General features: G+C 42.2%; 1 protein-coding gene and 1 long non-coding RNA gene across 6 annotated transcripts in view; one reads left to right on the top strand and one right to left on the bottom strand.

The window, feature by feature from the left end:
- Window positions 1–588: 588 nt before the first annotated feature.
- Window positions 589–4,913, bottom strand: LOC125452963 (uncharacterized). 3 transcript variants are annotated; one of them, XR_009445659.1, is made up of 4 exons: window positions 4,255–4,913; window positions 3,314–3,455; window positions 3,030–3,125; window positions 589–1,739 (listed from the first exon to the last, which is right to left on the bottom strand). It is a non-coding gene; the product is annotated as an uncharacterized LOC125452963 (long non-coding RNA). The 3 variants fall into 3 exon arrangements; XR_009445658.1 differs by having other exon boundaries at window positions 3,030–3,130; window positions 4,255–4,908; XR_007247643.2 differs by lacking the exon at window positions 3,314–3,455 and having other exon boundaries at window positions 3,030–3,130; window positions 4,255–4,893.
- Window positions 2,713–14,858, top strand: part of kcnk5a (potassium channel, subfamily K, member 5a) — a 35,328-nt gene continuing 23,182 nt past the window's right edge. Inside the window, exons 1-2 of one of the 3 annotated variants that reach the window (XM_048531970.2) lie at window positions 2,713–3,473; window positions 4,401–4,547. In XM_048531970.2, the coding sequence (XP_048387927.1) occupies window positions 3,288–3,473; window positions 4,401–4,547 (333 nt within the window). In that variant the 5' untranslated portion in view covers window positions 2,713–3,287. Of the gene's footprint in view, window positions 3,474–4,400; window positions 4,548–6,002; window positions 6,419–14,858 lie in introns of those variants that run through there. The other 2 variants (XM_048531971.2, XM_059645170.1) reach the window with 2 other exon arrangements.

Genomic DNA, 14,858 nt, shown 5'->3' with positions numbered 1-14,858 from the left:
TGCTTCTTCAAATGACTGCTTAAAACTTGCCTCTAAACCTTTTGATCAGGTGGCCTAATGTCTGTCTGGAAATTGATACATCTTCTTCCATTGATTAAGCTTCTGGAAAGTGTTGTTTCACAACTGTAAAGCTTATATATAAATGGAAGGTATTAAAGTTGAATTTCTTTCTGGTCTCTTTTCCAGACGGGCATATTTCCTAGGTGAGCACATTGTCTGTTGAACCAGGGGAGAGGGTATCACACTGAGTTTATTCTGCCCTCATGTGATTATTTTCATTTGAGGAGGAGGAAGGATAATCATTGCCCAGTGTGAGGAAAAAAGTGGAGTGCTTTATCAACATTGTGCAACCAACTGGATGAGGAGGTAATTCAGCTCCTCTTTTTAATCGCCTCAGTTGATTGTAATAAATATCTTTCCATTCTTTTTAGCCTACAGTTATATCACATTTCACTTTAAAAGACATACTAGCCAAAATTAAAAGACAATTACAAGGTTTTTTTGAGAGAAAGATTTTTATTTCTTACTAACCCTGAGGGAAAAAAAAGCAAAACATCAATCACACAAAAAACACAGTTAATTGTTTGAGATGAGAAGAATGATGGCTTCAAACAGGAAAGAAAAGCATTTGCAATTTAAGATATCCTTGAGTTAATAGTTGAACCCGAGACCATGGCTGTTTAGTCGATGTATTGTTTCCTCGGCAGTGCTCCTTCTCAGCTACATAGCCACATGGTCACTTGGATGAAATACGCATGCCAAATCAGCTTGCAGTACTGAAAGGTGCTGCTGTGTACAGACCTCTGAAAATTACAGGAGGAAAAATTACAGTAGCACCATTTGTAGAAATCTTGGGTTCTCAAATCTTGACAGACGTCTTGAAGGTTGGCATGGTGGCTGGGGTTGATTCCAGCCTTGGGAGACTATCCCTGGAGATTTTTCATCTTCTTTCAGTGACTGTGTGGGCTTTCTCCCACAGTTCAAGATGTAAAGATGAGGTTGATTTGCTATGCTAAATTGCCAATATTATTCAGGGATGTGCACAGATGTATTAGCTATAGGAAGTGCAGAGTTACAGGAATAGATTAGGATGGGATGCTCTTCAGAGGGTTGGTATGATTCACTGGGCTGAATGGCCCACTTCCACACAATAGAAATTCTATGACATCTTGAATGAGTGTTTCAATAAAACAAAGAACTACAGATGGTGTAAATTGAAACAAAGAATTTGCTGGAGAAACTCAGCAGGTCGGGCAGCAGAATAAAGAGAAAGCAGAGTTAAAGTTTTGAATGCAGTGACCCTCTCTCAGAACTGAATAGATCTTGAGTGGATGTTTCTTCAAATTGCTTTATTCCTGGTACTGGCCTTCAAGAGGCACTTTAGTGAGAATGTTTTGAAAACAAAGTATTGTGTTTGGTTAAGAAGTTATGGCTGCATCTTAACTTAGCCGCCACTCTGTCCATTGTGGCACCAGGACTTAACTTTATACTGCTGCATGTTACAGGAATTCAAGTTGAACAGATAATTTTATTCAAAATAAATTGGCACAATAGGAATGTACATAAACTAGAAAAACACAATATTTTTGTCACATGAAAAGCAAAGATGTGGAGGCACTTATCCAATATGACTCCGCTTTCCAATTTACTTCCTTATCATTTACTCAGAAACAACTTGAAAACTTGAACTTAACCTCCTTTATCCACACATCAATTAATGTCCCAAGCAAGGGTTCCTCCTGCAAAACAAGATACAGTGGTTATCTCATTACACAGTCCACCAAGTGCCATTGCACAATCCTTCCTCTGGTAATGTAGGGACTTCCTATGTCATCATGGTATAAAAATGAACTGATCAATTGATGAATCAATATCATAGGCCCAAGAAAGTTTGCACTGTACTTTGCTCACTGACGAATTTCGCACTACTGAATCTGAGTGAAATGGTTGTCAAAACAAAACTTCAAAACGTGAAACATCAGCAGTACTCAACTTTGCTCGTTCATGGGGCACATCTAGAATTTAGATAGACATTCAACCATTTGCCATTAGGCGCCTTATTTGCATTGTTTTACGTGGGGGAATGGCTTGGCTTTACTTGTGGTAAGTTGCTGAGTTTCCGCAAGCGTGTGGGTGAGTATTTTTCAGGCGTAATGCCCACCCCCAATGATTAGGGCTGCGTAGTGAAGACAAGTGTCGTTGAATTTGAATGCACTTGTTTCCGTACACTGAACAATAGTCCAATTGAGGCGCGCACAGAGAGAAAGAAAATTGCTTCACATTATTCATTCACACACCAAAAAGCAACTAACATGAACAAGACAGTTTTGTTTTAGTGGGGTTGGGGAACCTTAACGAATCAGTCCATCCTCACATTCTTATATAGCGACTCTCCAATAAGAAATTGCCCAAACGAATCTTTAAAAGAGTCAAATGCATTTAACTCAAACACAATTGAGTTTGGAGGGGAGGGGACGCGACTAGTTTTTTTCAAAAGCAAAATAAACAACTTAAAAGTAAACTTGAAAAATAGTTTTGTTGTTGATATAGAAACAACCTTTTTTTCTTCGAGAGGAGTAGGTTTAAAATAAAACACATCTTTTAACCCCCTCAGAGTCTGTTCGGATGGAGACTGCGGTTTTCTCCCCCCTTCTATTTCTCGAGGGAATATTCTCGAAGGGAGGAATGAGAAATAAAAAAAAAATTGGCGAGAAGTTTTTGGTTTTGTTTCTTTCTTTTGAAAAAAAAACGGTTCTTGCAGCAAGCGGAGGGCGGGAAAGACTCCACCTCCTGGAGAATCATAAATTCCTCAGAGCCACCTCAAATATTGAACTTTCTCGCCGGGGCTGGACATTTTAAAGAGATCGTCCAGATCGACACGTGTCGCCAAATAAAAAAAAACACAACCGGAGAAAGGAGGGAAAAAAATCCGACAGTCCAAAATTTTTTTTGTCTTTGTTGATAATATGAACTAATTACAATTTCTTTGAAGGGAGTAAGTTTTTTTTAAAGAAACATTTTTATCTTACCCCCTCAGAGTTCAATCGGATGGTGACTGCGTTTTTTTTCCCGAGGATCTCCTATTTTTGCTGGTGGTCACCCCAAGACTTTAACAAGGGACTGTTCTGTTCTGTCCAAAAGAAAAGTTTACTTTTAGATGAAGTTTTTCTCCCCCTCTTTAGTTGGAACTTATCGCGCAGGCGCAGGGAGAGCAGCGCAGCAAATTCAAACGTAAATTCTCTCTCTCGTTGGACTTTGAGGAGAGGGGAAAAGAAAGGGAACAAAGTATGGTAGACAGGGGACCCTTACTGACCTCAGCCATCATCTTCTATCTGTCAATCGGTGCTGCCATTTTCCAAGTTTTGGAAGAACCAAACTGGACTGAAGCAGTGAATCAGTACAAACTCAAAAAGTCTCAGATCCTTAAAGAACACCCGTGTCTCACCCAGGAGGATCTGGAAAAGATTTTAGAGGTAAGCATCTGTACCCCCTGGCTTCTTCCCCCACCTCCAGCCCTTAATTAATAGGTGTTCATGCCTTTCCTATCTTCGCATTTACTAATCCTGTGTTTATTCTTTAAGCGGCGCAACTTCTCATTTCTCCACCAGACTCTTTTCTCGATAACTATGTCACCCCCCCATCACTTGCCTTGAAAAAGTTGGTAATCGTCACAAAAAAATTAAGCGGTCCCTCGGATCAACTTGCATGTGGTTGCAAAATTCCCTCAAATTAACTTCCATTTGATTTCTTGAAAAAAAACTCTCAAGCAAATGCTTAAACTCATCCTCAAATTGATTTTTTTTCAAAAACTCTCAAATCAACACGCAAACTCTCAAATTTTAAAGCTCCCTCAAATTAACTTAGATGTAATTTTTATAATCCGTCAAAATGTCTGTATTCTGACTTTAAAACTCCCTTGAATTAACTTGCGTGATTTTAAAAACACTCGCTACTGTCCATACAAAATATCTCCCACTTAAATTTCTTGAATGACTGCTTGAAGAGTTCACCCTAAATTACTTGCCGTGTGGCTTTAAGAGAGAGGATATCTGGTAAAGTCGTAATGGAAATGAAAACGTTTCTTTGACTGGAATTAGACTTTTTAAAAATTCTTGTTTAGTCCGTGGCTGTGAGTCCCAACTTATGCATCAGAACCTCGTGATTATTTCATTTTGGAGCATTTCCCAAACTCCAAGTAACCGAAGTAATCTGTATTTGCATTTTTAAAAATGTAGTGGCAATGCGTTTACTCACGATGCAAATCTAAATACACACGCGAAAAAAAACCTGCCGCTCTGAGAGGAGGGAGAGTTCGGGGCGGAAGGGGTCACAAGTTATTGACCCTCCAGTGGCACGGGTGGGGTTTGATCCCGGCTTGTCTTTCTATTTTGAGTATGTAGGCGTGTGTTGAGTCTGTGACGGTGGGTCCCGGCTCTCTTATCCCAGTCGTGTCTCCCAAAAGCGGAAGAGAGAGGTTAAATTGTTCACATCCTCCTGGTCTCCAATTTCAAAATAAAATCGAATGCTGGAGGTGCGAGATTGAAACGGTAAATCGCCCAGTTGTGAAATGCTGGTTTTTTTTTAATAAACTGGGATCCTGTGGAATCAATCCCCTGCTCCGTTTGTTGTCAAATATCCTAAGACTTTTGCGGCTCGCAGAATCGTTCACTGATAAAATTTGCCATTTGGGCAACGTGTCTCTACGCAGCGATCACACCAGCACTGAGTTAGGAATGAACAATGCGTCAATATTTGCACGGAGTTTCCCTTTCGAACCCGCAGAGGGGGGGGAAGCAAAAAAAAAGTACTTTTTGTTTTTAGAAAAAGAGGACGAAAATGTTTAGGTTAAAATAAGCGAGAAGACTGACTTCCCCGTCCGTTTCTGGCAATGTTTAGATTTTTCCCCTCGGAGCTGAGCAGGGTTTGAAAGTGCTATGCCGTCTGAATGTTTGGACAAGAGGGGCGAAGTTAAAGGAGTTAGTGCGCGCTGTTTGTTTGTTGATAAAGACACTTTCTCTCTCTCTCTCTCTCTCTCCCCCCACACCGCGGGGTAGATTTGAATGAATGAATGTGATTACATAGTCTGACCCTACAACTGTCAGGCGGCAACACAAAGGATTTAGGTTAAGGATGGGAAATTAAGCGGCGGATCCACGGGAGCGTGGTCAGTGAGTGGGTAAATGAATGTGTTCTGATGGGGATGCTTGGCTGTCGGGATTACACTTCACGGCAAGTCAAATAATTGTCGACACCGCATTTTTGAATCCTCCGCTTATTTATTGATACACCGAGATATTATGATATTTGAATGAGTCTTTTTTTTCTCTCTCTCTCTTTCTCAAAAAGTTGGCTCCTGGTAGTTGGGAACGGGGACCGATTCAACACGAGACTAACTCTTCCCTCAAACCTGAATTGTGCAAATCGCATCGATGAAAGAATATCCGATAGCAGAGTGTTTAGTTCCCGCTCCGCCACCCTTACTCATCTCTCACTTCATCAGCAGTGATGATTTATTCGAGTATGAATACCTTAGTTGTTGAAGACGCAGGAGTAGTTGGAGCTAATTCTTTCCTGCCCCTCCCTCGCCTATTTTTGTTAACCCTGCCTCCCTGACTTTAACTCGGTTGGTTTAATTTGAAGATAATAAAATGTGAGGCTGGATGAACACAGCAGGCCAAGCAGCATCTCAGGAGAGATGCTCCTGAGATGCTGCTTGGCCTGCTGTGTTCATCCAGCCTCACGTTTTATTATCTTGGAATTGTCCAGCATCTGCAGTACCCATTATCTCTGGTTTAATTTGAACTCGCTTTGCCACCGACCCGGATACTGGGGGAACGGGCGGGTGTTTTCACCGTGAAAGTGCACTTGTTTTGTGTTTTTTCAGAGACCCCACGGGTAGCTCTCGGCAGAAGTGCATCGTGGTGAGTGAGAGAGACCGCAAATTCTTGGAGCCGGTTTTTTTGTTTGCGGGTGGGAGGGAGGGAGGGGGTTGTTTGCACGTGTGGTTTAGAGACAGGCTTTCGAAAACGTAAAAAGCAGGTTCTTTTGTTTGACGAGTTGACTGGATGTTGACATGCTTGGGCAACCGTGAGGCTTGCCGTCCAATGGTGACCGCCAACACCGAAGGAGCGGGTGTAGTAGGGGCGCGAAGTGGGTGGGAGAGTAGGTTTTTTTAAAAAAATCTACCCAGGGCAGTTTATGCTGGAGCAAGTTTGCAAATATGGAACTGAGGGGCAGTATGAGGAGGTGAGATGGTGTCTTTAAGCTAATAAGGTATAGAGCTGGATGGACACAGCAGGCCGAGCAGCATCTTAGGAGCAGGAAAGCTGACGTTCAGATGAGGAATCTAGGCCCGAAACGACAGCTCTACACCTTGTTATCTCGGATTCTCCAGCATCTACAATTCCTACTATCTCGGGTGTGTTTAAGCTTTGTTTTTGGGGTGGGAAGAGTATTGGGAAAGACAAACTCGATATCAAGTGCCAAATAATTCAAATCTTGAAATGTCAGATGGTAAATTCAGGAGAATCCTCTTTTCCTGAAGAGTTCATACAGGCCCTTCAGCCCGTTGAGCCTGGACTGACACACGAACAAGCTAGATAAATACAGGAGAGGAAGAAATAAAATGTTCTACTGAAAGCGATGGACAACTTGTGTGGAGTATGAGAACTGCCTAGAATAGACACAGTTGTGTGCCCTATTTCTGCTGTACCTTTAAAGTAATTATGTGTCGTGTGTCCACGTTGTAAGACACATTAGAGAGGTTTTTTATGGTGGGGGAGTGGGAAAGATCAAAAACTATCTGAGTTTTTAAAACTTTGTGTTTTAGTTTACATATCATGTTTATGCCCTACTCGCTAATGGAGGTAACCAGTCCCAGTACCATGCAGATGGATAGTCACAGCAAAAAGACTGAATTCAGAACAGCATCTTTTGAGGGTTTTGTTTTCTTCCGCTTCCAGTTTTGTTCTTTCAGTTTTTTAGTTTTTTTTTCTAAACTGTAGAGCCATTTTCTTTGGAAAATACATCCTGTTGTCTTGTGGTCAGCTGTTGTGAGTTGTTCTGTTTGCAAACCAGCCAAAGTATTCTGCAGGTAACTGCATCTGTTTTTTAAGAGAAACTTATATCCTGCAGGCTCCCTTGAACATAGTGCTGTAACACACCATCAAAATGCTTTTCAGCCTTTGCCAAAGTGGCTTTCTATTTTAACATACTACTTGCCTTGTGAGTGAGGAGATCAATTAACCTTTTAACTGGATATCTGTTTGCCTTTGGTTAAGGTTGAATTTTTTTTAGCATTCAACTTTCTGAAGGTCCATTTTGACACTGACCAAGCTTTGGACAGCCTTCTGTGTCAGTGTTGTTACGTGTAGAGAGGCTGTCATGAGCAAAGTATCAAAAGCAGCAGCTACTGCTGACTTTTAAATTGGCCATCTTGATCCTTTGAGTGTAGATAACAAAACATTGGTGCTATTCACTTGATCAATGAAATATCCCTTTGTCAGCCATGCCTAGTTCAATATTGCTTTAGTGTCTTCATCAGAAGGCCATGGGCTCAAGTCCCTCTTCAGAGACTTGATTGAATAATCCAGGTTGACTCTGCATTCTGAGGAAGGGTCACTGAAACCAAAACGTTAACTCTGATTTCTCTTCACAGACACTGCCAGACCTTCTGAACCTTTCCAGCAATTTCTGTTTATGTTTCTGACACTTTAGTGTGTTAGTAGATGAATGCCATTATTTGGGCGAGACATTAAATCAAGGCTCCTCCAGTTTAGGTGGAAGAATCAGATCACCTGGCACTGTTGGGAAGAAGATACTGTTCTGGCAAATATTTATCCCAAACGAATCATTGTTGAGTTATTTTGTTGTTTGTGGGGGCTCATAATGTAAATTAGCTGCTGGATTTCTGAGTTTTGAACTCTAATTGCTCTCTTCTGAAAACACTTTTTTGTTGGGTGTGAATGCAATATCTTGAGGTAGTAAAAGGTGCAATATCAGTGCAAACACTGTAGATGTTATCAAAGCAAATTAATTGTAAAACTGAGGTTCTAAGTTTATTTGTTGATCTCGGTTGAGTTAGCTGATCATCTTTAATGTACAGTTTACCTTAATGTACACTTTACTTGCCACTGAATCAAGGTTCAAATATATGCAGATACTTGTTCCTGCTAGAAAATACATATCAGGAGCTTTGTTTTCAGGTTTAGCTGTGAAGCATCCACAGTCAAATGATGTGCTGTTGCTCAGCCACCAAGGTATGACTACCTGTCTGAGGACTCAAATATTTGTCTCTAGGATTATTTCGCAGTATGAGTCTTCCCCTGAGGGGGGAAGAAAGTGGCTTGGGGAGAAGCTGGGTTGGGGAGGAATGTAGGGAGGGAGAGAAGTTGTGGGAGGGATGGTTTGGGTGGTGGGATGAGAGATGTTCCACAAAAATAATTGTGCTGTTGTTTTGGAGAAATTTAAAATGCCTGTCTTTTCTCTTATAGCTCGCCAAGCTTTCCTGAGTTGACGGGTAATCTTTGTATATAGGTGAGTGACGCTGAATCCCCTGCCCTCACTCAGAGGGAGGAGTGGGAGAGCGTCGGTCACTCTTGCTGGTGGCAACCAAGTTGGTTTCCTTTCTCTCTCTCTCTCTTTTTGTGCTCTCGCGCTGTCTCTTCCAACCCTCTTTCCCTCCCTCTGCTGATTAAAACTGCTTTTAAAATCAGCTCTTTGCTTACCAAGCCTAAAAAGGTCTTGACGATTTGATGTGGGGGAGGGGGTTGGGCTTGTGTGTTGGGAGGGGATGTGGACCGTTCCATGCTTGGCCACCTTGGCTGATGCAAGATGTCTTGTGCATGGGTGTGAAGGTACCTGTCTGCTGCATGGTCTGTTTTGTTGTGAGATCTTGTTGGTCGTTTTTAGCATGCATTTTAGAGTGCACTAAAAATTATTTTCTCATGCAGCTGTTGTCGGCGAAATAATTTGCATCATGGCTGAGCTGGCTAACGTCACCCTGTATAGACGAGTGCTGTGGAAAAGTCTGCCAAGCAGTTCGCAATTGTGGTGACCCCCTTCCCCTTCTGTAAGCTGAAATGACTGAACTCTATTTTTCTCTCTGTTGACTTGACTGTTGGGTGGGGGACTTAATTCCCTCTGCAATATACTGGGTGTTGAAAGGGATAACACTGCTTTGGTAGGACATTAACACGCTTGTTAACAAACACACATTCCACACGGAGGAAAGAAAACCCCTTCATTCTGGCTCTGAGCCGTTTTGGATTCAGTTGTGTCTGCGGTGATGACTCTTCACCCACACACTAATGCCAGTGGTAATAAAATTGTTTAACAGACTCCTGATTATTGCATTCCAACATGTACTTCAGAGGTTGCCCTTTGACTTTCACATAGAAGCCACGTTGCTATCTGATTAATTTTATAGCTCCATTCAACTGATTATAAACTTCCAGGCTTGCATGGAACTTCTCATGGTCTGCTTCCAAACTACTCAAAACACTTGTCAAACACTTTGAGGTTCAAAAACAAATACCAAGAAACTCTCTCCTGCCACCTCCCTGTCAGTGTTGGCTCATTGCTGGAGTACAGTTGCAAGGGTGCGGGTAGCCTTTTTGTGAAATGGCTGATTTGCCATTGTGGTTGCACACATTTTGATAAAGAACATTGACCGTTTTGGACTGACACAGCCAAATGATACGTGTGCAGTGGCATGAGTTGAAGGTGGTCAAAGAGTTGCGTCTTGCAGTGTTTTATTGCTGTGCGATATCTTTTTAAGTATTTGTTCATTGGCTAGGCCAGCATCTACTGCCAGTCCCTAATTTCCCTGCCAAAGGTGGTGCTGAGCTGCCTTGACGAACCAATGCAATCCTTGGGGGTTGCCGGGGGAGGGTTTTGACACACACGATGCTTTTAAGAACTGAGTTCCAGGATTTTGACTCAGCTAAACAAGAACTAGTTTTATATTTGTGGTCTTGGTCTACACTAAACCAACCCAGACACCATCCTTATATGCTCAAATATGCCCATTTTGCAGCTAAACACTGTATCAATATCTCTTATTTCTTCCAGCTTGATATTTTACGTCAGGGTCAAAAATTTGGATTCAGTCAGATTAATGGAGGGAGTGTAATCCTTTGACTGTTCTCTGTAATGAGAAATTAATTTGACGTGTCTCAACCCCTCTGGAAACGGACATCAGTCCACAACATGTTACACACTAATTGATGTAAAGATGTCATCTTGCTTGGCAATGCCTCAGGATTGCCTGAGTATGTGTGTGGGAGGTGGGATAGAGGGGAATGAAGATGCTATAAAGATGCTGCCCACTAAGTTGAGACCGAGGCTGTTGGGTTAGAATAGAGGAAGGTTCTTTACTCTATCTGACATCATTTCACCTGATCTGGAAGAAACTGCTGATCCTGGACATGTATCGAGTGGCTTGAAATTCAGCTTTAAGCAAGGGTGCAGTTTGGAACGTAGTGAATTGGTTGCCCCGTTTTCCAACCCACTCAACAATCTTCACATTCTAATCCACGGAAGGAAAGTTGGGCGGGATTATTTGTCAGGCTGAATCTGAATTTCAGCCTAAATGAAAAGTTGAGGGGATGTCAGTTTCTAGGATAACCATCAACTTTAAGAAAAAAAAATTGTCTCAGGAAGGGCTTTGCAGGGCAAGCCTTTTTGCCTGCAACCTTTCTCTCTTCCACTGACTGTTCCGACCACTGGGCTACAAAAGACCATTTTCTGCTTGATGTAGCCTATAAAACCAGTTGCATCCAGATCTGGGGGCAACTGGACACTGTTCTTAATCCCTAACTTTATTCTTTTCTCTTTTGTACATTAAGTGGCGTAACAGGGTGCACCGGAGGCAACCGCAACGTGCGCTGATGTCTCTCGCTTTTGACCCTGGTGGCTGTTGGGAGCTCAGAAGGACTCGGGAGAAATTGTACTGGAGTACCATCGGGCAAGTGACAGATTTTCCCACGGATGTAGTTGTGAAAAGTTAGGCTTGAAATGTATCACATGAGGTGGCCAGAGAAGAGGATGTTTGCAAACATTCACTGGTCCAAAGGCGGGTGGTTAAACACGCATAGCACATGAACTGCTGTTTCTTTGTCGATTTTTGTTTCTTTTTTCCATTGAGTAATTTGATTCAATGGGATCAAGGCCATTGTTTGCTCTGCGTGTGCAGAAGCTGTTTAATAAAGTATTTGTTGTACTGGAGGCATCGCCCGCTTAAACTTCAGCTGTATGTGATACTCTTGTATTTTTTCTTAAAATAAAAAGCATAGAAAGTGAGAAGTTGCCTTTGGAGACTGGGTGAGCACTATGGTGCATATCAACGCTGATAACATTTTGATTTTGCTGATCTGTTGAATGTTGGATTTTGTTATAGTGTCCCACCAGACTATGTCTAACCTGCTGATGTTTTGTTGAAACCTGGCTAGTTTTACTAACGGCAGAAACTAGTATTTGCAAATACTGACAGAGTCACATCGATTACCCTCCAGTTGGAACTCCATTTATTATACATCCAGAGCAATTAGACGTGGTGACGTTGAAAGTGCACATCATAATCCGTAGAACTCCACATTGTCACTTGATTGGATTCTTGCACTCTGTGTGGTATATTGCTCTAATCCTTCCAAAATGTCTGCTTTGGCTTACCCCCTGAGGAGTGCCAAAGAAGATTCAATTTTAGATGTTTCTGTAATGCTGGGTTCATATTGAAGGCTGGACTGGACATCTGCAGCACAGAGTAAGCAAAAGGTTGCGATGGTGTAGGCATTGGCTGTCCTTGGGACGTTAAATGCCTTCAAGACAGAGATCAATAAATTCTTGATCTCACAAGGAATCAAGGGCTATGAGGAGAGTGCAGGGAAGTGGAGTTGACGTGCTCATCAGCTATGATTTAAATGGTGGAGTGGACTTGATGGGCCAAATGGCATCACTTCCACTCCTATGCCTCATGGTCTTGTGGCCTATCCCCAAAGTAGTGGCCACCCTGGCAACATTCAGGTTGTTTCCTTTGAAGATGTGGTGACCTTAAAGCAACTCAGGCCTTTAAAGGCATTTGTGGCCATCATTATGGATGGCAAAGAACAAAAATTAAACATTTAGACTGTTTAAAAACATTTTGGTGGGGAATGTGGTAAGCGTTGTACCACTTTTTTTTAACCCCTAGCACTAAATGGGAGCCAACAGTATAGTAAACTTTGGATGCAAGTTTCATGGATTAGTTCAGGAATTCAACCATTTTGGTCCTGGCTCTGTTTAGTTATCCCTCAGGGTAGCTGATTGAAAGCACCAATGGCTCAACCTAACTGTGCAAGCCAGGTCATGTGTCCTTTTGAAGACTCCTCTGCAAAATTAGTGGTAAAATGGGCAGAGCATCTGTCAATCATGATCTCTTAGGTTTTGTCCAGCTCTACAGTGGCCTAGCCATTAGCTTTCAGGAGAAGCAATTGGACCGGGAACAGTGGACAAAGTACTTAGACTTATTTTCTTATTGATGCAGATCCAGGAGAAGACTGGAATTCCCATATTTTCATGGCTAACCTATTGGCTACTAACAAGCCACTTTTGGCGTCTTCTCTTTTCCACTGACTATTCCGATTGCTAGGCTACAAAACAACATTTTCTGCTTGGTGTAGCTATAAACCCAAGAAGGCAGAACAGTAGACACCTATATGGACTTCAGCAAGGATATCAGCAAGGTTCCGCATTGTTGGGTGGCTAGCGATGTTATATCACATTGACTCCAGGGGGAGCTAGACAATTAGATACAAGATTGGCTTGAAGGTAGGAGACAGGTTGTTGGTGGAGGGTTTTTTTTCGACTGATGGTCTGTGACCAGTAGTGCGCCAGAGGGATTGGTGCTGGGTCCATTCCTTTACATCGTTTATATATGTGATGATGTGAATATAGGAGGTGTGGTCAGTAAGCTTGCAAATGACCCCAAAATTGGGGTTGTAGTGGACAGCGAAGAAGGTTTTCTTGTAGAACAATGGGGCCTTGATCAGACAGGTCAATGGGCCAAGGAGTGGCAGATGGAGTTTAATTTGGATAAATGTAAGGTGTTGCACTTTTTGGTAAGGTAAATCAGGCTAGGACTTGAAGGTAAATCAGAATAGGACTTACACAGTTAATGGTAGGTCCCTGGGGAGTGTTGCAGAACAAAGAGACCTTGGGATGCAGATGTATAGTTCCTTGGAAGTGGAGCCACAGGTAGACAGGGTAGTGAAGAAGGCGTTTGATATACTTGCCTTCGTTGGTCAATGCATTAAGTATTGCTGAGGGGTGACTTTAGAGAGACACTAGGGTGAATAGCCAAGATCTTTATCCCAGGGTAGAGGAGTCCAAATTAAAGGGAATAGGTTTAAGGTGAGAGAGGAAAGACTTTAAATGGACTTGAGGGACAACTTTTTCCACACGAAGGCTGGTGCGTATGTAGAATGAGCTGCTGGAGGAGATGGGTACAATTACAATATTTAAAAGGCACCTGGATGGGTACATAAATTAGAAAGGTTCAGCGGTATATTGGCCAAATGCTGCCAAATGGAAATAGACAGTTTAGGACATCTGGTTGGCATGGATAATTGGACTGTGCTGTGTAACCTATGACTCTCTGACCCTAAGTGGCAAAACAGAATGTGCAGGATGACTGTGATTGTTGTGAGCTCAGAAGGACTTGGGAGAAATTATATTGGAGTACTGTTGGGCAAGTGGCAGCTTTACTTGTCCTGACAGGCCAAAATTAGCATACTAACTTGGAAAGTTCACAGCAACAGTGCATCAGCGTTATCGCGTTGAGGACCAGGAAGCAGTTATCCACAACATTTGGGACTTAGCCTTCAGAATTATTCTGTTTGCAAACTTGGCATCGGAAAATTGATCCAGCTGTGTTCTGGCTGCTGTGAAGTGTGCCTAGTAAAACATGCCGATGCTGATGGGGACGTATACACTGAAGGGCCACATTAGGGGTGGAGTCCACCTTGGCACATACCAAACTCTTTTCCCCCACCTGGCCTCTGACCAATAACATGGAGAAAAGAATTCCTTTCTCTGCACTTCTTACAGGCTGACAATTTGGGACCAAGACCCTACTGGTGAGAAATTTTCCCTGAGGACGTTTGCCTAGCAATCTTTCACTTTGCATCCAAGAAAAGCTTCTTTGAGTCTCCTAATGTCCTGACCCTTTTGTTTCCTGTATCGTCAAATCACAGCTGCTGTCCCATCCAACAAATCGCAGTTCCCTTCTAACCCTGCGTTGTTGCCCTCATCCTCATTATGAGGATGTCCTGCTAAGGTCTCTTCAGTCTTTGAAACCTGCTGTATTTAAAAGAAAATAAAGATGTGGTTCATACATTCTTGGACAATTTTCTTGTGGTTCCCTAAATGATCCCTATTCCAAGCCAATATGGCCTTTTGCCTCATTACTGTTTCAAAAGAAAATATATTTCAGTCATTTATCACAAATGTTGCGTTCCTTTAGTTCCTTGCCAAGGTCAAATAGTGTCACTGATTAATTCTTGGCCTTATCAACCAAGGGGCTGTCTGACCTTCACCGTGGGATGTCTGCGCTCAGAATCTGGATGCTCTGGAATCTTCCATTTTCTCTAGAAACAGCCCTTCCTTCTATGGAAGTATTGCAGCACTTGAGGCATTGTACTACCATGTAAAAGACGACTCCTCTTTCCCAAGAACATTTTGCTTTTCTTAAGAAAAAAAATCCTTCTTAAATTCTTGCCGTTATGAAGAGAGTTGTTGGAAGTAACTAAGATTGGAATTGAGTCAGTCTGAATCTTCATGTTCTTTCATGTTTGGACTGTTTCAGGCATCGTATTGCGACATTT

Source organism: Stegostoma tigrinum, chromosome 4 (genome assembly GCF_030684315.1).
Source record: "Stegostoma tigrinum isolate sSteTig4 chromosome 4, sSteTig4.hap1, whole genome shotgun sequence".
Taxonomy (NCBI): domain Eukaryota; kingdom Metazoa; phylum Chordata; class Chondrichthyes; order Orectolobiformes; family Stegostomatidae; genus Stegostoma; species Stegostoma tigrinum.
This window is presented reverse-complemented; position numbering and strand designations above follow the sequence as displayed.